This window comes from Ixodes scapularis, unplaced genomic scaffold, assembly GCF_016920785.2.
Source record: "Ixodes scapularis isolate PalLabHiFi unplaced genomic scaffold, ASM1692078v2 PGA_scaffold4__175_contigs__length_147842914, whole genome shotgun sequence".
NCBI lineage: Eukaryota > Metazoa > Arthropoda > Arachnida > Ixodida > Ixodidae > Ixodes > Ixodes scapularis.
The window spans coordinates 97,786,615-97,812,687 of NW_024609879.1; the positions used below are offsets into that span (position 1 = coordinate 97,786,615).

Here is a 26,073-nt window from a genome sequence, read left to right on the forward strand (position 1 = left end):
TATCTTCGGTATTGAAAGCAGAGTTACCATCACGACGGTTGCACAATTCCCAGAGCAGCGGGGCCGTTTTTACGGGAACCAACATAGTCATTCAGCATCAACGCGCGCAAACGAATAAACCAAGCCAGATCGAGCGACATAGTTAACGTGGGATGATAGGCTTAGGCCAGTCCCGCTCCGAAAACAAGCACCCACACAGGGCTTCCGAAGGCCCGTACTTGCGACATTTGTTTTTGGCGAACTACGCCGGTTGAGAAAGTCGTCCTCCAAATACCTCGGTGAACGCAAAACGACTTGCACTCAAAACAACTTTCTGCCTTTCCACTTTGGTGAAGAAAGAAGAGCAGCTGAGCTGCAGCTTCTGCTCTCGGCGGCGGCTTTTCAGGCGAGCGATGTGCTCTTCTTTGGCAAGGAAATCTGAAGAGCTCGACGCAGTGGAACTCGAGGCGACAGCGGCTTCGCGGCGGTTGCGGACCCATTCGTGCTGCTGCGTACGTCGCCTCTCCTTCAATACCCAGTCTTTTTTCCCCGAAAAAAGGGCACGCGGCCGACCAATCGTGAGTCCAAACCGAGGCTGATAAGAGCGTAGGAAACTGCGCGCAAAACAGACGAGGACGAAGAAACGCACGTGACGTGCGCTGCACTCGTCAAGTGTGTTTCTTCTTTGTCCTCGTGTGTTTTTCGCGCCATTTCCTACGATGAATCCCCACTAACTCGCCCAACTATCCATTCTTGTGTGATAGCTGGAAAGGTTGCCGCCATCTATGAGCGACGGCGGCAACGAGACTGGTTGTTTGGTTGCAGCCGTCGCTTTTAGATGGCGACGGCTGCAACCAGACTTATAGATGGCGGGTCGCTTATAGATGGGATGGGGTTGTCCAGAGGTTTGTGTAGATTTGTATCGACATTTGTTTGATACCGAACACGATCCTGGGGAACCTAGCCCTTAACAGCTCCGCTGTAAAAATAGACGAGCTTGACTCGTTGACCACTGAGGAGACGCTGGGAGCCATCTGCTTCACACCAATGCGGAAAAGGCAATCTTGGGATAATTTTGAAAACAACAATGACCTTAGCTACGTTATTTGTTTTTTAAACATAAACATGTTTACGACAAACACGCTATTACGGCACGGAGAAACAATTTTACGACCCACAATTCACAACCACTTCTCCAACCAATGAAAGCCAAGAAATGGAGCGTAGTTAATTACGTTCTCGGGCGGGTCACCTCCGCTCCACTTTGAGTGCGTATAATCACGTAAATATTACGAAAATCTTTTTTTTTTTCGAAAACAAAATACATTTACGTATCTCACAAAACTTTCTAACGAAGTTGTTTTCTTTATGTCAGTGTTTTTATATGCGGTCGGAGGCTAGAGTAAGCACCTTCAAATGAGTTTCTCTGTACAGCGGGAAGCAGAGCGGTCGATGGCTCTTTGAAGGGACCCCCTAAATCGCTTCCTGAACGTATCGAGCTAAGATGTTTTATAGAGGTGGCTCAGAAACCCGCACTAAGTGTGGAAACATATCATTTAACTAACTTTCGCGAGTAAAAAGTTTGAAATAAAAAAACTTTAAATTCGTGCCCACGGCGTTCGTCACGCCCACATTAACCTGCGCGAAGTTTTGGCGCGTTTCCAAGAGAGTTCCTCTAAACGTACAAGGCACAAAGTGCGGTGCCCGAGTGGCTTCCACTAATGTAAACGCTTTCAACTGTACAAAATGTTTACACTCCAGTGTGTAGTTACGAATTCATTAGTGTGTTTGTCATATTTTGTTCCTTTGAGTGGCGTGTTTTATTCCTGTATATCATTAGCACGTCAAATCGGACAATAAAGCGAGAAAAAAAACAAAAAAAACACAAGCGCAGGATTTGAGATGTTCTTCAAGCTAGCTTCCAGCTTCGTATAGACCGACACGCGGCGCGGTTTTGTTTACCAACACGGCCGGAAGGCCGCGCATGTGCAGCAGCTATGTGGGCAAAAGCGGCCAGGCTCTCCATGTTTTCACTATTGCGTTCTATGGCGTGCGCTCGTTGTTGACGTTGTAGAGACGCTTTTAGCTTTATTTGTGCGTTCTATTTCTTGTCAACGTATGTCTCATCTAATGGCCGACTAATTCATCTCGCTACCCGAGCCTGAAGGGCAGCGGTATGGAGACAAAGAGCGCGTGGACGGCGTTGCCTTCGACGATCCGTACGACGTACACAAGGCCTGGTGCAGTTCCGACGTGAAGTTGCTGCCACCGACGTCGACGGCTCATGTCGTCGTTTATTTAGTTTTTTCGCCAAGCCAGTTGACGGCCGACACGGTGCAGGCGTACAGGTCTCTCGAGGCCTACGATTACTTCGAGCCGAGCGGGATCAGCAGACTTCGGGTCTGCTGAAGTGTATTTATTAATTGATTAAATACGCACAGCGTCTTCGAGTAAAAGTATGATATTTTTCCTACCCTCCTGACCACAAGGCATGACAAGCGGTAACACTTTGTCTGTCCTGCAGTCTTGGCGGTAACACGTTACAACTAACGACGTTACCGGTAACGCGTTACTTTTTTCAGTAACGTAGTAACGCGCTCGTTACTTTTTCAAAACAGTGAAAGGTAACGTATTTACATTACTATTTCAAGCAACGGGTAACTTAGGTACGTTACTCGTTGCTTCTTCTCCCAAGTCTTAAAGGATTACACTTCAATTTTTTCCGTGTTTTTAGGCGCCAAACCATGTGAATTTCTGGGTTTTCTGCGCTTTTCTTTGCATTTTTTCACGTGAGTATTTAGGTGAAACCGTAAAAAGAGATGAAGTAATTATGGTCAGTTTCTGCATGAACATAATGTTTCTCAAAATATGATTTTATGCGTACCTGTACGTCAAAACTGTAAGACGAGTTAAATCATAATTTTAAAAAAGTAACGCAAAAGTAACACGCGTTACTTCTTATCGTTAACGGTAGCGCGTTCCTTTTATTAGCAAGTAACGAGTAATGTATCTCGTTACTTTTTTTCAGTAATGCCTAGAACACTGACGTTCTGTCGCCGATCTTCCGCCTGATAGCGCGGGCGAAGCGAGCCAACGACGAGCGCTGGGCCGGTGCTTTGTGCTCGAACACCTTGGGAACAAAATCCGGGTGGTCTCAATCAGACGACGGTTTTCCTACACATAAGCTAGCCTCAGAGAAGAGATTGAAACCGAAGCCACATTTGCCTTTAAGAAAGTGCTTGCCGCACGAACGGTCGTCCGCGCGAGGCGACCATTATTTTCGATCCACGGATATTATCCACCTTCTGCGCCTTTCAGAGTCCTTCGGAAACTTGTGGAAATTCACCCCGCTACTTTTTTTGTACAACGGCTGCAGATTGCTGAAATGCTATAACGCCCACGCAAAACGTGCGCCATTTTGTCCACACCACCCGGAGTCCGGCGCGATAGCAGCGCCGCCGCAGCTCCGTGACGTCAAGCCCGCGTGTCGGTCTATAAACGTTTAAAGAACGTTTACACAAAGTATAACTGAAAAAAAAAGATGAAGTGTTTTTTTTTTATTTGATATTATGGTTGCATTATTTCACACAAGTGGAACACAGAATATTAAAAGCATTGATGTGGTCCCTAATGGTATGAACTTGATGCAAGAAGCGCGGCAGAGACTTCAGTGAGCATAGTTGTAAACCCGAGACAGGGGATACGAACAAAGGACGAACACGGAATGGCACGGACGAAGAAAGCATTGATGTGTTCCTATTCTGCATCCCCAATCTCGGGTTTACAACTATGCTCAATTTACACCAGCTAGCCTGCACCATCACCATCGCTTAAAAACTTCAGTTCTTGATATCAGAGAGGTCAAATGTTTCTAATGAAACCTACCGTACTTTCCGGAGTACAGTCCGCGGCCGGTGCATAGTCTGCAAAAACAAATTTAGGGTCAAAAATAATCTTTTTTGCTTTGATAGTCCGCATTCAATGCATATTTGCACCCCGTGTATGGTCTGCACGGGGTGCCTAATCAGAATGTCAAAATCCTCATACCAGGCACACCTTGACAAATGCCTTCTTTATTAATTCCCAAAGAAGCTTAGATCATACAGAAATTAATAATAATATACTCCGTTATTCATAAAGTCTTTCACACCTTGTTACAGTGAACGATCTAGAAGAAACAAACACGACCTTGTATAGTCCGGATCGAGAAAAATTTAATCTTTTAAACATGTATAGCCTGCGGGCTATACTCCAGAAAATAGGGTAAATAAAAAGATTCACATTAAATATCACTATCAATTCCTTTTTATCCTCTATCCCAAAAACCAAACTCTTTCTCGCGTTAAGAAAGAAAAAAGAAAATAGTTAGTCCCCCATTACTGATAAGTATAACCCGCTTAGTCGCGCTTGCCGGTTTAACGCAAAAAGCCCTTGAACTCCCGCTATAAAAATTAAAAGATCGGAAGAATACGCTTCAGCCAATTGTAGCTTCGGACCACGACGCACCAAGCGGGGCTCCTGGTGACGTCATCGGACTTCCTATGTCAGCTTCCGTTTTGCCGTTTCTTAACGTAGCGCGACTTTGAAGTCAAACTCTTTGCATCCGACGACAGTGCCGCCATCTATCGCCGCAACCTTGAGGTGCATATTTCCGTCCTGAAAAAGTGAGATATTTTTAATAAATTAAAAAAATATATATTGGCAGCAACCTTAGCTTCTAAGTCCTATGACGTATAAAATGAAATATTAAAGGAGTGATCGTTTAAATTTCTCAACAGGCATTTAATAAGTTGTTTTGGGGAATGAAGAAGAGCTTATTTTATTTATCTCCCCGCTAAGTTTAGCGGCGGAAACTCACTTGGTACACAGGCCACGAGACGTCAATATTTTCCGCAAAATTTAGTGAGGACAATGAATTGGTGTATACGCCTCATGCGGTAAGGTCACGTGCCATCGATTTCGCAGCAAAAGTTGGCGGAGAAACTTAATCAGTGTTTTCGCCATGGGGCGTCAATTTCTCCGCTAAATTTAGCGCAGCGACTAAATATGCTCATACGTCACGTGACGTCAATTTCTCCGATAAATTTAGTGTGGGGACCGAATTTGTGCGTAGGTCACGTGTCGTCGATTTTGCCACTAAATTCAACGTGGGGACTAAATTGGTGCCTAAGTAACGTGTCATAAATTTCTCCGCTAAATTTAGTGTGAAGTGTAGGGACTCACGGAGGGACGAACTGACAGCATATTGGGATTGGCATGGTTCCGTTAGAAAGCATCTGATGCTTTCAAATACGAATATGCCCTCCACAATGTGCCCTTCTGAAAGCCTGAACTCACCCCAATGAAAAAGGCAGCCAGAGAAGGTATTTTAAAGCTGAGGCTGCTGGAGTAGCTCGAGGCTGGGATCGGGCACTCGTTGTTCCATGGCTGCCCTATCTGTCGTTCAATCGACGTGGTACCGCCGCATAGCTTGTACACACTGCAAGGCAAAAAAAAGTCGGTTGTCTCACAGCTCAACTTAAAACAGTACTGTAAAACCCTATATTTTTGCGGCCCCTATTTTTTGCAAATCGGTCATAAAGAACATGATCGCGGCCATTAAATTTCGCGAATTCCAGACACCTGCATTGAAACTCTTAAGGATCCAAAGTTTTGCGTGCCCTTGAATTTTGCGAATTTTTACGTGGTATGGCCTGCGGGCTATACCACTTTTCGCGAAATTCGCGGATATAAAGGGCTCGCAAACATGAAACATTTTATAGTAACAGCTGAAAAAAAAAAAAAAAAACTTCCGGGAAACTTGGTTTTGAAAACTATAGTCATGGCAAGTATGAAAAATGCTCCCAAAAGGTAAGGAAAGCAATACTTCCTGTGGGACCTATTTTGAAATGGGAAACAATGACCTCAAAACATGTTGCCGTGCTGATTTTTTTTTTTGTTGTTGATAAACGAAAAATAGAAAATTACTTTAACGTTCTGGCGTGAACATTCTAAGTGTATGCGGAAACTTGAGACTTGAATGGTATGACCCGCTGGACGAAGGAAGTCCTCAAGTGTTATCGTCCCAGTGTCATATATTCCTCGCAAAGGTTTTTTTTTAATCTGGCATTTCGGCGACCGCTGACTTGATTCTGTTATTGGGAGGAGAGCCGACTGAGTCCTGGACCATCTTTGTGGTTACGGCCGATTCCTTTGAGTGTAAGGCGCCGATGGCTTCCCATACTCTGAAAGGACATCAACAGGTGTACTCATGGCTGTAACCGACACTGCTTCCAAGCCTCCTATTCCATGCTTTACGCCTAGGTATCCAAGTGCATCTCCCTGCTTCTTTTCGTTGTCAAATAAAAAATGACCGCACTTCAACAAAGCATGTGATTACTGTGTTGGGAGAAATTAGCGCGATTAAGATATACCCATTTGAAAACGGGTTCCTCGGGAAATTTCTTTACAGCGAGGCTGTCTATGGCTAGGTTCTGGCGCATCATCTCCGGTAACAGAGTGAGCGTAGTCCAACACTTTTCAAAAGCAACGATGTATGTACCATTTTAAACACCTCTCCACCGTCGCCGCCTCTTTCCCGAATGGGGTATACGAAAGTCTCTTTAGTGTATACTCCTCGCCACGAGGGGCATCTCTCTCCCCCTGACATTGCGCAATGCCGCGCGCTCTTCGGCGGCCACCTGTGCAGCGCTCTAGAGCCTGCGCCGTGATTCGCGTAGCCGCGCTATAATAAAACGTCATTGTCTCTACCAGAGCGCCAGCTTCGCTGGAGCCCTTCCCGCTTCACGGCGTGGAAGGGCTCCCAATTTTTTCTTACCCCTTGAGATATTTGTTTTCTACTTGCCACTTGGAGCCATTTTTCCCGGGTCAAGCAAAACCCGGGTAATTGGGTTCAATCCCCACTTCTGCCCAGTTAGTTGTGGATGAGCATCTTACCGGCTTTCAGTCGTGTGCTCCTACTGCGTAGTGCACGTTGAAGACCGCAGGTCAGCAGTCACACTGTACTGAAAATTTGTTTATCTACAGCGTATACCAGTGTCACGGCACATCCAACGCGCACCGACCTTGTGCGTCAAATTTCGTTGTTGTTCTTTGGGTTATTTTTTTTTTTTTGCGGGACCTTTTTTTTTGGGACCGTTTATTCTGGGTACATATTTACCCTGTACCTCTCGCAGTCGATTCATATCAATAGAGGTAAGATTCATACCTGGCTAACATTCCTCGGAAAGATAATTTAATATTATCGAAAGTAGTTTATTACAAATAACATTACTAACAAACCAAGAATAATTCAATATGACTATTGGTTAATTTCAGAAAGAAAGGGTATTGCTTCGCAATTCCAAATTCCGATTCAGGTTTATCTGGCTTTCATTTACGTTGCTTTCAACATTTTCCCGTGCAAGTGCATTTTTCTCTTCCTTTCCAAACGCTGAGGATTTAGAAGCGGTGATTTAAATTCGTTACATTTTAGGGCTTTGTTTCATCTAGTTAGCTTATTTACTCTTTGTATGATTTTGAACCTGAGTATCATATATCTCTTGTTTATGGCGTAACACCATTAATTGTGTTAATTAGTGTTCTTTTCCCATCACGGCAGAGACATTTATTTTTATTTCACATACTTATCTCTCAATAAATTTCTCACTTCACGCATTTCTCATTAGTCATATACTAAAATTCTTATATGTCCTATATATGCCTGTTACAAGAAAATAGGGCTTCTTATGTACTTCTTATATCGCTCTGGTAGTTTTTAAATAAATCACATAGTTTCTCGTAACTTTTTGTAATGCTCATATACTTTCTTGTACAAAAATAACATAAGATGTTGAAGAAGGGAAGCAACGATGACCTGTCAGTGGCAGTAGGCCCAGAAAAAATCTTAGGGGCTTAAACCGTTATTCATTCTTGAAATGATCGACATGGGTTGCGCTAAATATTCACTGTAATAATCACAATTTTATCGATAATTTCTTTCCATTCTGGCAATTGAAGCCGCTTTTGGTTTATAATTCTGTGCTCCTCTACGGGAGCAGAGACGTTTCCTGATCTCTGCGTCCATAGTCAGTACTTGTGAACTGTCGGCACTTTCAAAGTCCCGTGGGTAGGCAGAAGGGCAATGAGGCCGACACTTGGTGTATGTTCACCCGTCAACGACTCGATAGGCCCTTTTCACAAAAGAGCCACAGGGAGATAGATGCTTTCGCATTTTGCGTCCTTGCAAACTTCTTATCAAATGAAAGGGCAATCAATACCCACCACAGAATCGCTCCTTGAAACGTTCATAAAATATTTAATGCCCTATTCTCCAAGTGTTTTACTGAAAGATCGGTTAGCGAGAAATTGGTGAGCGGTGTATGGATACCCCTGTAATACAATCAATCATATCGTATACGCTAAATAGTAAAGCATAAAGAAATTCGGTAAATCTGCAATTTTGTAATTTGCACTTCACCGTCCTCTAAATTTAGACATAAACAAACTCGGGAGGCCTGCCAAATTATAGCGACTGGAAGTTTCTTGGGAGTAATGCGGATTCTTGGGCGAGTTGGAACTGAAACTTGGAGAACATAATAGCACTTCACGACAGGGTCGAAGAGTCCCTGTCGTGAAGCCCATTTTATGTTCTCAAAGTTTCTTGGGAAGCCACTGTTTGTAAAATTGAAAATTAGAAAAAAAGAAAGTAGGAAAGTCAGGATCTAGATTTGCTTTTAAGTGGTTAATATTCCGTGCACTATGCATGCTGCTGTATCTTACGTGAGTATTGCGCCTTAATTCTACCCATTTAAAACCTGCCGCGGACTGGAAATTTGAGCCCACGCAGGGCCTAATAAATGAGAACGAAGAGACAATTAGTAACATAAGACGAATAACAGCTCAACTACGAGGAAAAACTGAAGAACTAAACGTCAGTAGGCAGTTACAAGAAAAGTATAAAACAAACAAGGAATGCGTAGAAAACAGGAATCAAACGAATGACTTACCACGATCCAACGTCTGAAATGCAAGGAATTACGTCTCCTGAAGCTTTTTTTGTCATTGTGAATTGTAGCTCTGGAGAGTTTGCGAGACTGGTCATCAGCTGGCCCGAGTACGCAAAGATCATCGTTTGGCCAACCTTGGCATTTGTGATGCTCACGGCGCTGACAGAAAAGACTTGCGCAGCTGCAACATAACCGCAATCATTCAATGCACGGGGCGTTTCCACAGAAAACGTATAAGGGATGACATTGGACAAGGCTGACGGGACCACTAAAACAAACCCAGAAGACAGTTTGGAACGTGCTACCTGAAGGCCTCGATAACTGTTTTATTTCTGACGAAAACTATAATCGCGTGAAGGACGTCATAACCAGTTTCATACTTACAAGAGCAAGACGAAAGGGTTGGAGTCTGCACCGATGCTATGCAGGGCGGCGTGAAGCTCAGACCGCCACAGACAACCAGGAAAAGCATTGCGTAGGCCATGTTTCGTGCTCCGCACTCAACCAACAACCCTCAGAACAATGCAACAGTCTAGAGCGTAGCTTGTTCCCTTAAATATCAAGAAGCAGGGCGCTACTCGTAAACATCAAGGTAGCCAGTCATTGCGCACGTCCCGGTTTTGTTTGAGGTTATCTTGTATCAGGGACGTTAATGGGTTCACCCCGGTCAAAGTTCGCAGTAGAGCATTTAGACGGACAACACTACACTATGGTTTATGTCTGTCGTAAAACTCTGGAATAGCATCCTAATAAACAGGAGAGCGACGTCTGCGGACGGGTTTTTGCCGTGCGGTATCGTGTGACGATGGTCGAATAAAGAGGCGCTGAGACGCTTCGTTCGAGGAGCCGCAATGACGCACTGACACACACAATTCTTGGGCGTCTTCCAGGCCTCGTCGTCACCGAACACTTTCCCACTCCTCTTTTCGGCCTCTCACTAAACGGCTTATCTATCAATCGATCAATGGCATGCATTAAGGCGGCCTAAAGAGCTATGAATTCGCCCTTTGGTTCTAACTTGATCGACGTGCTTCAAACTTCTACTCAATAAGTTTGCAGTGCTCCGCAGGTTGTGTTAATGTTAGTCGACTTTCATTTAAACTTGCTCATACAATTAACTCAAACACAGTGTCAAACTAATATTTTTCAGAAGTAGTTTTATTTTAAATCTTGATTCTCACCATATTTTTTTTTTTCAAACTGAAACCCTTTACGTCACCAATTAAAAGGTGAAGCCAGCGGGCACTGACTCATTTTTGGGGGCAGTAGAACTTATTCCAAAGTAGTTACAAGCAATCTGATGGTAAGATATTAGCTCTGCCGAAGCTTACTACAGTATTAGCTCAGCAGGACAAAAGATATGAGCGAGACTATTTGTTTTCTAGGCTGCTTCCTTGTGCCTGACAGTAACTTCACGTCATTTGCAAGCGCATGGGAATTTGTATGTTAGTTTCGAAATCGCTTTCAGTTTCTTTTTTTTATTATTCAGATACGTTGCATATTATGCCGGGATGAGTAAAGCCCAAGTGCCCGACTACTGAGAAACTGTAGTTTTATATATATATTATAGGGAACACGAAAGCGTGCTGCTGAGCGTGTTCTTTACTGTCCCAGGCGCAGAGCTCAACTGCCCTGGGCAGTGTACGCTCCAATAATGAGGATAATGATGAAGATGGTACTGTGCTCAGAAACACCCTTGCAGCTATCCCTTCTCGGCTTGCAAGGCGCGGTCTCCTGGACGGCTCTTAGGTTGGACGAGATTCCTGACTGGAGCGCAGCACGAACGGTTTCATGCAACTGGCATGTTCCGTTTAGCGCATGATGCGGCGGCCGTCAGTCGGCGTGTCGAGCGGTTCAACGATGTAATTGATGTGCGACGTTTGGGACGTTGCACAATATAAGAACCAAGATAGTGCTGTATAAGCTTTTCAGCGCAGCCTGACCGACGCAGTGAGGTGCGAAGTTACACCAGGTCTCCTGGAGTACAGTGGACAGAAAGGCGTTGTTCGTCGTAGCGTTGTTTTTGCTTTTGGCGGTCCTTGTCAGTGTGAATGCGAGCAAGTTGTTGGCAATCGTTCGCGTTGACGGAAGGCTTGCGCGAGAAAGGGCTGCGTCGACGTTGTATGGGTGCGGGGTAAGAGAGTGTCGATGGCGCAGGTGGCATAACGGGCGTAAAGGAGAATGAAGGGGGAGATTTCGGTCGTGGCTTGCACTGAAGTATTTTACGCAAATGTCAAGAAGAGAAGAATGGTGTGCCAGTTCTTGTGATCAGCGCATATGTACATACTGAGCATTTGTGATAACGTGCGGTTAAAACGTTAAGTTAACCGATTGGTTTGTGTGCGGTACGTGGAAACGAGCTGGTGAACTATATTTATCGCAGCAAGCACGTCTTTGACTAGAAGGGATACAAATACCTTCCCGCTGTCGCTAACAAGGAATCTCGGTGCACCGTGACGTAAGATAACATATGTGTTAAGAAAAACTGAGCGACTTCTGATGCCGTGGCTGTGAACAGTATAGGGCTGTTTCCATGTAGCATGTCAGGTGGTCAATTGCCACGACAATCCAACATTGTCCACCAGATGATTTGGAAGGGGTCCGTAAAGATCAATGCCGACACGTTCGAAGGGCATTCCAGGCCAAGGGAGAGGTGTCAACTCTCCTGACGAGGTGTAGCGGGAAGATCTGCGGCATTGGCATGCTTCGCAAGATGTTACTCCTCTCTGCACTGCCTTGTACATTCCCGGCCAATAGTAGTAAGTCCGAAGGCGAGCGTAAGTTTTATAGATGCCGAAGTACCCAGCAGTTACGTGGTTGTGACAAGCTTCGAAAACAACTTGTCTGAAACTTTGAGGTGTCAGTACACTGTTAGAAAATTCCATCAATCTACGTGGAAAAACCGAATAGAACATGTCCCGTTTTCCGGAAATGCATACAATGTGCTGTTTGCTTTCAAAAACGGGAACTGTACCATATGCATTGAAATGCGCTATTTAGGCAATAAGTATGAGCTTATCCGTATAAATAAAAAAAGCCTTACAAGACTACAGTTTATTGTTGGTTCAACTGGTATAAGCGGATTGAACGCGCCCAAAAGTGCCGGATATCCAGCAATTTTTATGGAACTCTATCAGACCGCGGAGGTACAGAGCCCGTGAGCCGTGTTACGCCACGCGCAGGAAGACATCTCTCACCCGCGCATGCGCAAGCCGCTGCCGGCCGGTGTGGGCCCGCGAGCTGCGGAGTGCTGCTGCCCGTTCGGAAGGCGAGTTCGACGTTGTTATCGCGTCGTCAGAGGCGTTCAGCGGTGCGTAGACGGCTTTGTTTTCCAAGGTACGTGTACGTTAAGTTGTTCCTAACGCAGTGTTATTTTACTATCTCTAAGGGTGCCGTGTATTCCAAGTTCGGGATGCCCAGCGTGTAGCGTCTCGTCTTCCCAGCTGCATAAAGCTAGGCCTTTTATAGTTCCTGATTCGGGGCGGCATACTGCCCGACCCTACTTAGTATTGATGGTATGCTGCGCTGCGTAGTTACGCGGAAAAAAACTGGAGAAATGAAGTTAATGCAGAAGGACAGACAAAAACATGCATGAATTGGCGCAGACTAACAACTGTTTAATTTCTTTCTCTTTTTTCTCCCCCGACCCGTATTTTCAAAATTGCGGCTAAGAAAACGAATGGTTGATGTCTTGAATTTGTTGGCTTCTGAACTTGATGGTGGTTGCTGTAGCTGCCTCTTTGATATACGAACTGGATGGTGTGTTTTTCGTAGCGTTTACCTGGGGTCTGATGTTGGCTCCGACAAGTTTGGTATCTTATGAGTAGATCTCTTTCTTCTTGTCGCAAAGCTAGTGGTAGCTCACTGACGCACGCTCCGTGTCTGCCCGAGGCCATGTGAAAAGCCTCGATTATTTCACGCTTTGTTCTGTCCTTTGATCTGGCCAAGATGGAAGTAGTGTCAAGGAGAGCTTTGCAGTTGCATTTTGAACAATGCGCTGCAAGGTTGCCAGGTGCTTGCAGTTGTCCGCATGCATGGTTGTGCTCCCTTAGTCTCTCGTTAAGGCATCTCCCAGTCTGCCCGACGTAGGATCTTCCACACGACAGTGGTATTTTGTATAACACACCTTCGACACATTCAACAAATTTGCTCCTGTGTTTCACTTGACACAGTGCCTTGCTGTTAGTCTCGTCCACTTCATTGTTGACCCTCCTGCATAATCCTTTGAGCATGAAAGGGGCAGATAGTGACACTCTGACTTCGTACCTTGCGGCGACGTTTTTTATCCTGTGTGAAAAATTGTGTATATATGGCAGTATTACCATTGGTCTTTTGTCCAAGATCTTCTCCTTGGTTTTGCACTTTCCTGTGAGTGTGGAAATACATTTTTCTGCTACATCTACCAGTATGGGTTCAGGATAATCGCTTGCATGTAGTCTGCTTGTCTGCCTCTGTAAACTTTCTGAGACTTTGTGGTGACACGATTTTTGAAATGCTCGCCACATGCATCCTGAGGCAACACTCCTCTTTACTAACTTTGTGTGTCCAGAGTCATACGGCAGAATTCGTTTTTTTCTTCTAGTTTTGTACATCCAGCATGTGTGTCTGTAATCAAAAGTCATGTGGATGTCTAAGAACTGAAGGCTGCTTTTCTCAGGTAACTCAAAAGTAAAATCCAGTCCTCTGTGCGCTTCTCGAAACTTCTCCATGATCTTTGAACGTACCTTGTCTGTTAGTTTGTGTATTGGAAAACACACCAAAAAATCGTCTACATATCTAAAGCACTTGCTGACTCCATTTTTCTGGAAAAAACCCTGTAGTTCTCTATTTCCTTTTGCCATGTACAGGTGGTACTGCCATATATACACAATTTTTCACACAGAATAAAAAACATCGCCGCAAGGTACGAAGTCAGAGTGTCACTATCTGCCCCTTTCAGGCTCAAAGGATTATGCAGGAGGGTCAACAATGAAGTGGACGAGACTAACAGCAAGGCACTGTGTCAAGTGAAACACAGGAGCAAATTTGTTGAATGTGTCGAAGGTGTGGTATACAAAATACCACTGTCGTGTGGAAGATCCTACGTCGGGCAGACTGGGAGATGCCTTAACGAGAGTCTAAGGGAGCACAACCATGCATGCGGACAACTGCAAGCACCTGGCAACCTTGCAGCGCATTGTTCAAAATGCAACTGCAAAGCTCTCCTTGACACTACTTCCATCTTGGCCAGATCAAAGGACAGAACAAAGCGTGAAATAATCGAGGCTTTTCACATGGCCTCGGGTAGACACGGAGCGTGCGTCAGTGAGCCATCACTAGCTTTGCGACAAAAAGAAATAGATCTACTCAATAAGATACCAAACTTGTCGGAGCAAACATCAGGCCCCAGGTAAACGCTACAAAAAACACACCATCCAGTTCGTATATCAAAGAGACAGCTACAGCAAACACCATCAAGTTCAGAAGCCAACAAATTCCAGACATCAACCATTCGTTTTCTTAGCCGCAATTTTGGAAATACGGGTCGGGGGAGAAAAAAAGAGAAAGAAGTTGTTAGTCTGCGCCAATTCATGCATGTTTTTGTCTGTCCTTCTGCATTAACTTCATTTCTCTAGTTTTTTTCCGCGTAACTACGCAGCGCAGCATACCATCAATGTCAAACCAACTAGCCCATCTCCAAGCATTCATTATTCCTACTTAGTAGTTGCGCACTAGGAGGGCACAGTTTTCGCAGTACTCCCGCATTATTATGCCAAGCCGCTGTCAACATGCGTGCTTCAGCGCGTCGAATTAAACTTGTTTCGCCGCCAAGTTCAACCTCACATGGTTCAAAGTTTAGCGCTTGATCGGGGAGGGGGATGGGGCAATTGGAGGATGAGGAAAGATTGGATTAGAAGGCGTGAACATTGGTCAGTTATGTTTTAAGGAACGAAGTATTTTCATAAGGTCGAAAGCGTAATATATTCTCAATACAGCGTTTGAGAAACGGAGCTTGTTTTTAACTTTCTTTTTTTAAATGCGTCTGAAAGCATAATAAAGCACTGCGTTCCTCTGCTACTCGACCGTGTGAGCGACCTTGGCAGCTTGCTAAATATGCGGTGAAATAAGGGTGGCACCTGCTTGATGCAGAGAAATAGTGCAGGCTTTTGCATCTTAGGAATAGTACCGCATTATCGTGCGATATTTTGAGTCGCCCAGTAAACTTATCCGCGCTGAGCCAGTAATCAATCATCGTCGTGGTAATACTCGTGTGCGTGCCGCGGATGCTCCGGGCGTTTTGCGTACTAAATTAATGCCATTTTTTCAGGACTGATATTTCCTAAATAACTTGAGCTTCTGATAAACGAATTTACTTCGAAATTACCCCGGTCGAGTTGAAACCTTTATTGTAATAGGTGGTATTCACTGGACGCCACATCGGAGCTCTCTGAACGCTGCGCATGCTCAGAGTGAACTCCCGCTTATGGCCTGAGGACACCCTTTTTATGTAGAGTAATGCTACATGCACAACGTCGTGCAGCTCAACCGGAAGTGGCTGTACGCACGACGCGCGTTGATGTTCTTTGATTGGACGACCCGAATCCTGGCCATAGTGGCAGAGCTTCGCTCTGCCAATAAAAATTACTGTAGAGCCCCTCAAACAAATATTTTCGCCCCATCATGACCTAACCAACCTCGCAATTCACGAGCTTGCTCGTGAATTGCGAATAACCAGAATATTCTGCTTAAGCACTTCAGGCAAGTTTTTTTGGAATATTGCATTTACTGGTACTGTGAATTCCTTTTTTTAACCGAAGTATCGTTGGGTACAACTTTACTAGACAGGCGAGCTGGTTAATATGACATTCTACAAACCGAGATGGAGGCTTGGAAGACATACGTTTCAATTGAGACGGATGTGTTCGTCCTTCTTTGCAGCCTCCGTCTCGGGTTGTAGAATGTTTTAGCGTTGTGTGCTGACACAAGATCCGAAATGTGTCCAGTTATTACTGAGAACTGATGCCAGTAAACTAAATCGTTTTTTTTTTTTTTTGTGTGTGTACAATTACAATTCGTCTTGATGCAAGGATCAGACTTGGAGGCTCATGGTGTGTGCACGGACTGTCCAAATTAAGGGCGTGTCTCGGCTTGAAAGTATACTATAGACGAGGTTTAGAATTTGTCCAGATTGGATTACTAACCGATAGAGAAGTTAAAGAAGGAGCCAGGAACTCCTTAGCTTCTGTTATACATCCTCCTCTAAGAAATCCCACCCATTATTTATGTTATTTTTTTTTCAGGCGACTTGTGGCAATGAATCCGCAGGAGGGGTCCCGGCAGTCGTCAAGAAAAGTTGCTCTGGTGCATCTGAAGGCGCAGGGAGCCCTCCAAGAGTTCTCGAAGTTCCAAAAGAAGTGGAAACAAACTTCGGTGCTTGTTTAGATTAATCTTTCTTTTCTATTGTTAATATTACAATTTGTTGTATAGGCCAAGATGGTTCTTTTCGAGATGTAGCATGTCAGCATAATTTTTGGTCAGATTTTTTTAGGAGACTGCTCACTTTGATATTTTTTTTTATGGCTGAGCTGCCCCCCAAAATATTTGCGGCATGAACTGTTTTTTTTTATTGTGTATCTGCTCTAGTCATTTAAAAGAAAAATAAATGTAAATATTTTTGAAGCAGCAAACTGTTCAGTCTTCTTTGCAATGGGTCCGTTGCTATGGGTTAGAACCAAAAGGACCAAGCGTGAACTTAGTTTGATAACGATTTTTTTACAAATGTTTATCTGCCTTTATCCCCGTCACTACATGTACAATGCTCTCTAAACTTGACGTAGCATGTGAACACTTTCTCATGGCATTCCTGGCTGTTCTATTGAGTATATATGTCACAGATTCATTGTTCTGTTTTCAGGATAGTGCTCGCATTAGATACGACAGTTCAAATTTTCCATACATACAAGTTTGGGGAACATTTGCGCATTGCAGGTAATTTTATGTTGCAAAGACGTGCATCAAGTTGCGCCTGCAAACTGCCAGGACATCCCGGTTTTGCATGTCACATATCAACTTTTTCAAGGAGGAGCTTGGCATCTGACATACAAAGCCCGGATGTACTCATGAATAGCGGCAGTAACATAAAATGGGGCGAGTACTATCACAAACAAGACTGATCTTTTTCCGTACGTACAAGAAATGTAACCTGTGTCGTTTTGGACGCATTGGAACATGTAATGTACTTCGTAAAAATGGTACATGTTCTGGCATGGCTTGCAACAGAACATGCGCTGCTGTGTGCCACGATGGTACATTTCCTGTAGCATACAGTACTTGTTCCGTGATGATGGTGTATGGAACTTGTTGTGGCTGCCCATACAGCAACAACATGTCCCGTACTAAAGAAGTATGGAACATGTTCTGTAGTCCGGTAATACAGTACATGTTGTGGCAACAAGGTTAGCATGTATGTGTCCCATATTTTGACAGGAGTTTTTCTAACAGTGTAGCAGGAAGCGCTCACCTTCTGGATTGTAGCTGCGCTTGTAAAGAAGACCTTCGGTCATGACGAAGTTTCGGATTTTACTGAGAGATGTGGTGTTAATTTTTTTCTTGAAAATTTTCTTGAAAAACTTTTTTGTCGGAGCGGTTGCAAGCTACCCTGGCAATTGGGGGGTCATGTTGTTGGGCGGAGAGAAAGTCGTCTGTTGTCAAGGAGCTAACTGCAGGCGGGTCGTCATCGGCAATGTGTGGCGGAATGTCTGCTGGAGGAGGACAACGGGACAAGGCGTCGGCGTCCGTGTAATAATATTCTTGAAGGCGCACGTGGCCGAGGCGTCCGGATAAAAGTATCAAAGATCGTAGCCAACCAAGGGCATGGTGTTCGGTCACATTATTGAAATGGTAGCCATAAAGATATGGTCCAAATTGCCCAATAGTAGGGTTGTGCGAATATTCGAAATTTTGAATAGTTGTTCCAAATAATACACTATTCGATATTCGCTTCGAAAAGAACTGCACTATTCGCATTTTTCGAAGTGTTGATTGCGGTGGGTTAGCCCGGTTGAGTGCGCATCTTACCACGCACTAGTGCTGTGCGGAGAAGCCAAACCCATGAAAGTGAGCTCCCCGGATGTTCCTTTTCTGCATTACATCGGTGCTTGATAAGAAGCGCACTTAACGGGATAACCCAGCGCGGTGAACATTATCGATTCGTAGTTGCGTGTTTGGAAGAAAAGCATACATTCAAAGCGGTATGTTGCACCCATGCCGACTGTATATGAAAATAAATGGAAACTTTGTGACTGTGTATATCTACATTGTAGTAAAAGTTTCAAAATTAAACTTTTAGGCAAGAGTGTACAATATTAGGTAGAGATGCTCTCACAACATGTGTTCATCATGCGCAATTCATTTCTTTTTAACTCGAGAAACAATATTTTACATAGCAAGATTTGTAAATTCACTCAATCGGTATAGTTGGCCATCTCTATACGATTCAGTTTACGTCAAATCCGTCGTTTTCTTGTCATTCCAAGACATTAGACCTTCCGAGGTCACAGTTTGTTAATATAGATAGATTAAACTTAGCTTATAAATGAACAAGTGGAATAATCTTTAGAGGTTTAGCTGGATTTTCGTCTAAGCATTATGCAATAGTAGTGAATGGTGTGGAAAAACTAGTCGATATTCGAATCGAAAATATTCGGCCAAAATCACTATTCGCTTCGAATTCGCTTCGAACTCAAAATCCACTATTCGCACAAGAGTACCCAATAGCATAGACAATACCTAACCCTCCAGTTCAGCTACTTTGTAGTTTCTCTCAGACCAGACTTGCTGACAGTGCGATATTTATAAGATATCACGCGAGGCTCTCGCGATAAGGTGAGATTTTGCAGCAGGACTGCGCCAAGGCCAGTCCTGCTGGCGTCTGTCTGCAGTTCCGTCGGGGCGTCGTTTTGAAAATGGCCGCGAACCGGGTCAGATACGAGCGCTGTCTTGAGCAAGCTGAATGATTGTTGTCAATCAGAAGCCCATTCAGCAACGTCATGTTGAAAAAGCCGATGAAAGGGAAAGCAATGCGAGCGAAATCACGAATGAAACGTCGAAAGTACGAGCATAAGCCCAAGAAGCTTTTCAGTTGTTTCACACTGGTTGGCTCAGGAAAAAATGCCACAGCTCGAACTTTTTCGGGATCAAGGCGAATACCTTCTTTAGAAACAAGATATCCTAAGACCCTAATTTGGAAAGCAACGAAGTGGCATTTTCTTACGTTCAATTGGAGACCAGCATTTGCGATATATTATAATACCTGGGAAAACCTGCGGAGGTCATCCTGGAATGTCGATGAAAAATCATCGATGACATCGAGGTAACACAAACGAGTCTGCCATTTCAGCTCTCGAACAACAGTACGTATCATCCACTCAAAAGTGACGGGGCATTACATAGACCGAAAGGCCTTACATTAAACTCAAATAAGCCGTCAGGTGTTACAAATTCTGTTTTATGCCGGTCTGATTCTGCCATGGGTAGTGGCCAGTAGCCTGATCTTAGATCTAACGATGAAAAAAATCGAGCTCCTTGAGATGTCTTCAGGGCATCGTCGATTCGGGGCGTGGGGTAGCTATCTTTACGAGTAGCGTCATTGAACTTCCTGTAATCAATGCAAAAACGTACATCACCGTTCTTCTTTTTAACTATAACTACTGGGGACGACCAAAAACTTACAGAAGGTCGCATTACGTTTTGGTCTAGCATATTATTTACTTCGGTGTCTATTATTTGTCTTTCGGTGGATGACAACCGATAAGGTCGATGTCGTATAGGAAGGGAATCCCTGGTGTCAACTTCTTGCTCCACAATGTGCGTTTTTCCCAGGAGTCCTGTTTTGGATTCTGAGGCGCTTCGATGGTGATGTAAGAGAGATAAAATACGTGCCTTTTGATCTTTAGAAAGACAGGAGTCTACCATCCCAATTAAAAGGCGGTCGTCACGCGAGGTTTTGGAAGAATTAAAGTTTTCGAGTGTCAAAAGGGAACAAGGCGATATGTCCGTTAAAGGATTTGCCAGCACCTCCACCATAAATAGAGAGACGAAGGCATGCTGCTGAGCGTGATCTTCACTGTCCCAGGCCCAGAGCTCAGCTGCCCTGGACATGGAGCAAGCACTCCCTGTGGGAATGTGCACGCTCCAATAATGAGGATGATGATGAAGATGGTGCTGTGTTCAGGAACACCCTTACAATATATATATATACAGGGTGTTTTTTTTTCTTAGACATTTGTTTAAAAAAGACGTGAAAGCTACACTAATAGGGTTTGTGCAAGTGGGTTATACATATATGTGGGTGGCTAATCTTTGCGATAAGTCGGCAAATTAATTAAAATTCGTTAATTAACTTTTTAATTACTCAAAATAAAGATATGGTTTCAATTAGAAACTTGCTGAGAATCATTGAAAACCCTTAAATCAACTATCTTTAGCAGGATATAACGCCGGGGCAGCACTTTACGGCGTTCTGTAAAAACGCGTCATTTGGACGTGTTTCTGGATTTCGTGGGCGCGTAGATTTCGCATCTACGCGCCCACGATCCTGCTCCCCGGTGGTCGCGGCGCGAAGCCGCCTCCTCGCCACCCTCGTAGAATGGAGGGAAGTACGGCGCACGAGCGCGTGTGTTGCGCGTCTCAGCAACTGGGGAGCAGGATCGCGGGCGCGGTGATGCGCTCCGATAAGAAACCGAAATCTACTAGGGTGATTCAATAAATAAGGTGAATTTTTTTGCATAAGAACTTCTAATACAGATAGAGCTTGCTTTTTTTGTTATTTTTACTGTTTTACTACGTTTTCACGTGAATTTAATTTCTTATGCAGATTAAAGCGCGAGACACATGCGCGAAAAATCCATCCGATCCGACGTCCGATCCGGCAGTGCGACTGCCTGAGCCGAAATATTTGGTCGCTTCAGGCGTCGGATCGGCGATCCGACGTGCGTCCAACGCGCCAGATAGTTTCGCACGGCGGACGGATTGTCGGATGCTTCCAGCCAATGACAGCACAGCTAGCGCGAACGTCATGATGACGCACTGAGTTTGACGGGACGAAGCGAACGCGATAACGGGACAGGCGAGGGGAAGCCGGGAGCGTGGATCCCTCTGACCTATTCTAGAAAGATGGCTTCGGCAAAGAATGCACGCGCTAACAAGAACGAGCTTCTAACTTCGCTCGTGTGAGCTACACCGTCAATCTGGGACAAGAGATCTGTGAACGCGGACCTCCGCTGGAGTGCTTGGATCTCCTGGGCGGAGCCGAACGGATCGTCGTGTCGCATGCAAGTTCGGAAGCGTGTGTCTCAAACTGTCGCGTGCGGCGATTCGGAGCGGCGTTCGGACTGTCGGATCGGACGTCGGATCGGACGATTCTGCCGTCCATGTGTCTCGCGCTTCAGATTAAGAAAAGAAACTGTGAGAATTTTACCGAGTAACAAAGATGGCCGACCAAGAAGCATGCTCCAGGATTGAACAGCGGTCAGTTATCAAGTTTTTGGTTTCTGAAGGGTGCAAACCCGTTGAAATTCATAGGAGAATGTCAATTGTGTAGGGCGCCATATGTTTCAGCCAGGAAAATGTCTACAAGTGGGCTAAATTGTTTATTGAAGGACGGAGCAGTGCTGAGGAAGAAGACAGGCCTGGGAGGTTTACAGAAGTGAGATCTCCTGAGGTGATCGAATCAGTCAATAACCTCATTCAGTCTGAAAGAAGGGTTACAGTGGATGGCATTGCAAGGACTTCGAGCTTCTCTGTGGGGACAGCACACAAAATTGTCCATGAAAACCTTGGCTACTTGAAGGTTAGCAGCAGGTGGGTGCCAAAGATGCTTAATGCGGGGCACAAACACAGGAGGGTCGAGTTGTCCCAGCAGTGTCTTTCACGCTATGAGAAGGATGGTGATGAGTTTCTGAAAAAGATGGTCACATCTGACGAGACATCGGTTTGGCACTATGAGCCTGAGTCTAAACGACACTCCATGGAGTAGAAGCACGCAGGCTCTCCAGTGAAGAAGAAGTTCAAGTCCCAGCGGTCAACTAGGAAGGTGATGCTCACCGTTTTTTTTGGGATATGCAAGGCCCAATCACCATTTCATTCCTTGAAAAAGGAAGCACTGTGAACAGCGCCAACTACTGTGAACTGCTGAGGCAGGTCAAGAAAGACATGAACAACAAACGCAGAGGTCATCAGTCAAAAGGAGTCATCTTGCATCGTGACAACCCAAGGCCTCACACAGCAGTCCTAACGGTGCAGACCATCAACGAACTGGGCTGGGAACTGCTCCTTCATCCGTCTTATAGCCCAGACCTTGCCTCTTCAGACTTTCACATGTTTGGTCCCTTGAAAGCGTTCACGAGAGGCACGAAGTTTGAAAGTGACGATGAAGTCAAAAGTGTTGTGAGCGACTGGCTTACACATCAGTCTAAATATTTTTACGCTGATGGAATACGGAAGCTTGTGCATAAATGGGAAAAGTGTGTGACAGTGCTGGGAGACTACGTAGAAAAATTAAAAAAAAAGTAAGCTTCTATCTGTATTAGAAGTCCTTATACAAAAAAATCACCTTATTTTTTAATCACGGTCGTAGAAACGCATCCAAATGGAACGCTTTTACAGAACGCTGTAAAATGCTTCCGCGGCGTTATATCCTCCTAAAAATAGTTGATTTAGTGGTTTTCGATGATGCTCTACAAGTTTCTAATTAAAACCATATGTCTATTTTCACTAATTAAAAAGTTAATTAATGAATTCTAATTAATTTGCCGACTTATCGCAAAGATTAGCCACCCACATAATGACCGCCTGGCCGTAGAACCCACCTAAAAACCGCCTTAGCGTAGCTTTCACGTTTTCTTTTTTTTTTTAATAAATATGTAAGAATAAAAAACACCCTGTATATATATATATATATATATATATATATATATATATATATATATATACTACGAAGTCCGGAGCACCGGTTGGACACCTAAACAGCAAAGAGACAAGCACCTCGATATGTATATCGAGGCAGTTCAGCGCGATGTCTTAAAGGCCTACAATGAAAGCAACCCCAGATCACGCCACAACTTAACATTAGCTGAGAAAAATGGCTTGCGATCGTTGAGCGCGCGTAAGGAGATAACTATCAAACCGGCAGACAAGAGAGGTGCAATTGTGGTTTTAAACACGACGGACTACATCGCGGAGGGGAACCGACAACTTGGTGACACGGGTTTCTACTCTGCCCTCGATGGCGATCCTACTGCGGATCACACTGAGCTTGTCACCAACACCCTAGCGAATTTGGTTGGACGCCGCAAAATTGCGCTAAAGCTTTCCAAATCACTTAAACAGCTCCAAGCTTCGCCCGGGCGATTTTACATGTTACCAAAAATTCATAATCCCGGCAATCCAGGACGCCCCATTATATAAGGTAATGGCACACTTACAGAACCCCTCTCTAGTTTTGTCGACGTAATGATAAAAGACATTCCGCCTAGCTTACCCTCGTACATAAACGACACTAATCACTTTTTAAGGGAGATTTCGTCCCTCTCTATCCCGAAGGACAGCTTTCTTGTGACGCTTGACGTTTCCTCGTTGTACACAAACATACCCCACGACGACGGTATCGCCGCCCTTGTCGAGGCCTACGAATCTCAGAGAAGCACTGACAGATCTGATGGCTACACAATCTCAATTCTCACGCGACTGTTGTTGGAGCTCAACAGCTTCGAATTTGATGACAAATTCCTTTTGCAGATCAGCGGTACGGCTATGGGGACGAAAATGGCCCCAAATTATGCAAATATCTTTATGGGTAGCATCGAATCTAAATTCCTCTCCTATCAGCAGCTTACGCCTTTGTTCTACCGACGCTATATTGACGATATTTCTTGTTTTTCTATGGACAAATTCGGAAGAAGAACTCCTCAAATTCATTAAACATTTCAACACTGTACATCCTAGTATTGCGTTCACCCACGAATATTCGAAATCTAGTATTAACTTTCTAGATGTCACGGTCCAGATATCTGGTACCGCATTAGAGACAAAGGTCTATAGAAAACCTTCAGACAGTCAGGAGTATTTGCATTACCACAGCTCTCACCCGCGGCACTGTAAGAATAACATTCCATATGGACAGGCTCAAGGATTTAAACGCATCTGCTCAAACGAAAGCGACTTTAATTCCAGTGCCGATCAGCTGAGGAATGTCCTGGACAAGCAGAAGTATCCGAAGGGCATTGTTTTATTTATTTATTTATTTATTTACAGGGTACCTACATCGCCTCGAGGGCATTATTGTACGAGGGGCAGGAAATAACACACATACATAAAAAACACAAAGTGATCACTTCTCCGCACAGATTAGATATACAGCCGAGAAAAAATACACTGTTGTTCAAGGTGCTCACCACATCATTAGGCAGCAAGTTCCACTCTCTAATTGTCTTTACAAAAAAGTGAAAGCCGTTTACAACTCCCTGTAACGCCGAATTAGAGCGCAGCTCTTGGGGAGGAGGAAAGAAGGGTACTGAGGGCCACGTGTTCCTGGGGGGGGGGGGTCACGAGACGCCGGGGGGGGGGGGTCACGTGGCACAGGGGAAAGGGTCACGTGACACAGGGGAAAGGGTCACGTGACCCCCCTTCGAGGTCACATGACCTCGGGAGGGAGTCACGTGACCTCGGAAAGGGGGTCACATGACCAGGGGGTGTCACGTGACCTGGGGGAGGGGTCACGTGACTACGCAGGTCACGTGACCAAAATTTCCCCGCTAGATTTAGCGGGGATATTTTTCCGCTAGATTTAGCGGGGAAATTTTTCCGCTAGATCTAGCGTGGAAATTTTCCGTTAAATTTAGCGGGGAAATCTTTCCGCTAGATTTAGCGGGGAAAATGTTCCGCGAAATTTAGCGGGGAAATTTTTCCGCTAGATTTAGCGGGGAAATTTTTTCGCTACATTCAGCGGGGAAATTTTTCCGCTAGATTTAGCGGGGAAATTTTTCCGCTAGATTTAGCGGGGAAATTTTTCCGCTAGATTTAACGGGGAAATTTACCCATAATGCACAGCGCGGTTACGCCGACGGCGACGGCGACGGCGACAGCGACGCCGCTCAAGCCGGAAACGGGCGCCTAAGAGATGCGCTCTAAAAAGGATGACAGAAGCTCTTTGTTTTATAGGAATATTCAAAAACTTTTCTAGAGTTATCACACCTAGCTGAAACATACGTTGGCCCCCCAAAATACTCACTCTTATTAATACCAGTGTTATTATAATAAATGCGATGAAAAAACTTCAATCTTAATTTTTGGCTTCGAATGCTCAAGCACGGTTTTAACCTCTGTCATACTAGCGTATGGATCGTAGTTGTTACTAACAAATCGCGCTGCTTGATTTTGAAATTACTCTAATCTATCGATCAGATTCTGCTGGTGGGGATCAAATATAACGCACGCATAATCAAGCATTGACCTTACGTGCAGGAAGTAAAGAGTTTCTCTTACGTCTCGAGACGCGTGTTTGAAATTTCTGCGGATCAAAAACAACATTTTACTGGCCTTATTAATTGTGTAGTCAATATGTTTATTCCATTTAAGTGATTGGTGAAAATAAACGCCAAGATATTTACATTCAGAAACATTACTGATTGGCAGGTTTTTGATAGTATAACTTGTAAAAATTTTAGAGACGTTTCTAGCAAAATTAACGAGGTTACATTTTCCAATATTTAAGCTCATGTTCCATTGGTTACACCAGTTTGCTACCTTATCTAGATCGCTCTGTAGGATCTCGATGTCTCTCGTCGAATTTATTTCCCTGTAAATAATGCAATCATCAGCAAAAAGTTTTATTGTCAACTGAATAATTTGTACAATGTCGTTAACGCAAATTAAAAAAAAGTAACGGTCCAAGAACACTACCCTGGGGGACCCCTGAAGTCACGGAAACGACTGAGGATTTACTTCCATTTAAGACAACACATTGCTCACGGTCACTTAAGTAATTTCGTATACACTTTAGTACCTTACTATTAATATTTATAGAGGCTAGTTTTTTCAGTAGAGGGTTGTGTGGTACCGTGTCGAAAGC

The 26,073-nt window shown here is 44.4% G+C and overlaps 1 protein-coding gene across 1 annotated transcript; it reads right to left on the minus strand.

Moving 5' to 3' along the window:
• Positions 1-1,425: 1,425 nt before the first annotated feature.
• Positions 1,426-9,495, minus strand: LOC8032955. The gene is made up of 4 exons (XM_002401846.5): positions 9,351-9,495; positions 8,967-9,147; positions 5,317-5,458; positions 1,426-4,635 (listed from the first exon to the last, which is right to left on the minus strand). Exons 1-4 carry the CDS (start codon positions 9,448-9,450, stop codon positions 4,546-4,548), a joined length of 513 nt encoding a protein of 170 aa, XP_002401890.3. The 5' UTR covers positions 9,451-9,495; the 3' UTR covers positions 1,426-4,545.
• Between the last annotated feature and the right edge of the window lie 16,578 nt (positions 9,496-26,073).

Excerpts from the sequence above, each read along its gene's own strand:
- LOC8032955 (XM_002401846.5), bottom strand. The coding sequence starts at position 9,450 with ATGGCCTACGCAATGCTTTTCCTGGTTGTCTGTGGCGGTCTGAGCTTC. Across the intron at positions 9,148-9,350 it reads AACCCTTTCGTCTTGCTCTT|CTGCGCAAGTCTTTTCTGTC; the intron begins GTAAGTATGAAA and ends GTTATGTTGCAG. Across the intron at positions 4,636-5,316 it reads TGGCTGCCTTTTTCATTGGG|GACGGAAATATGCACCTCAA; the intron begins GTGAGTTCAGGC and ends TCACTTTTTCAG.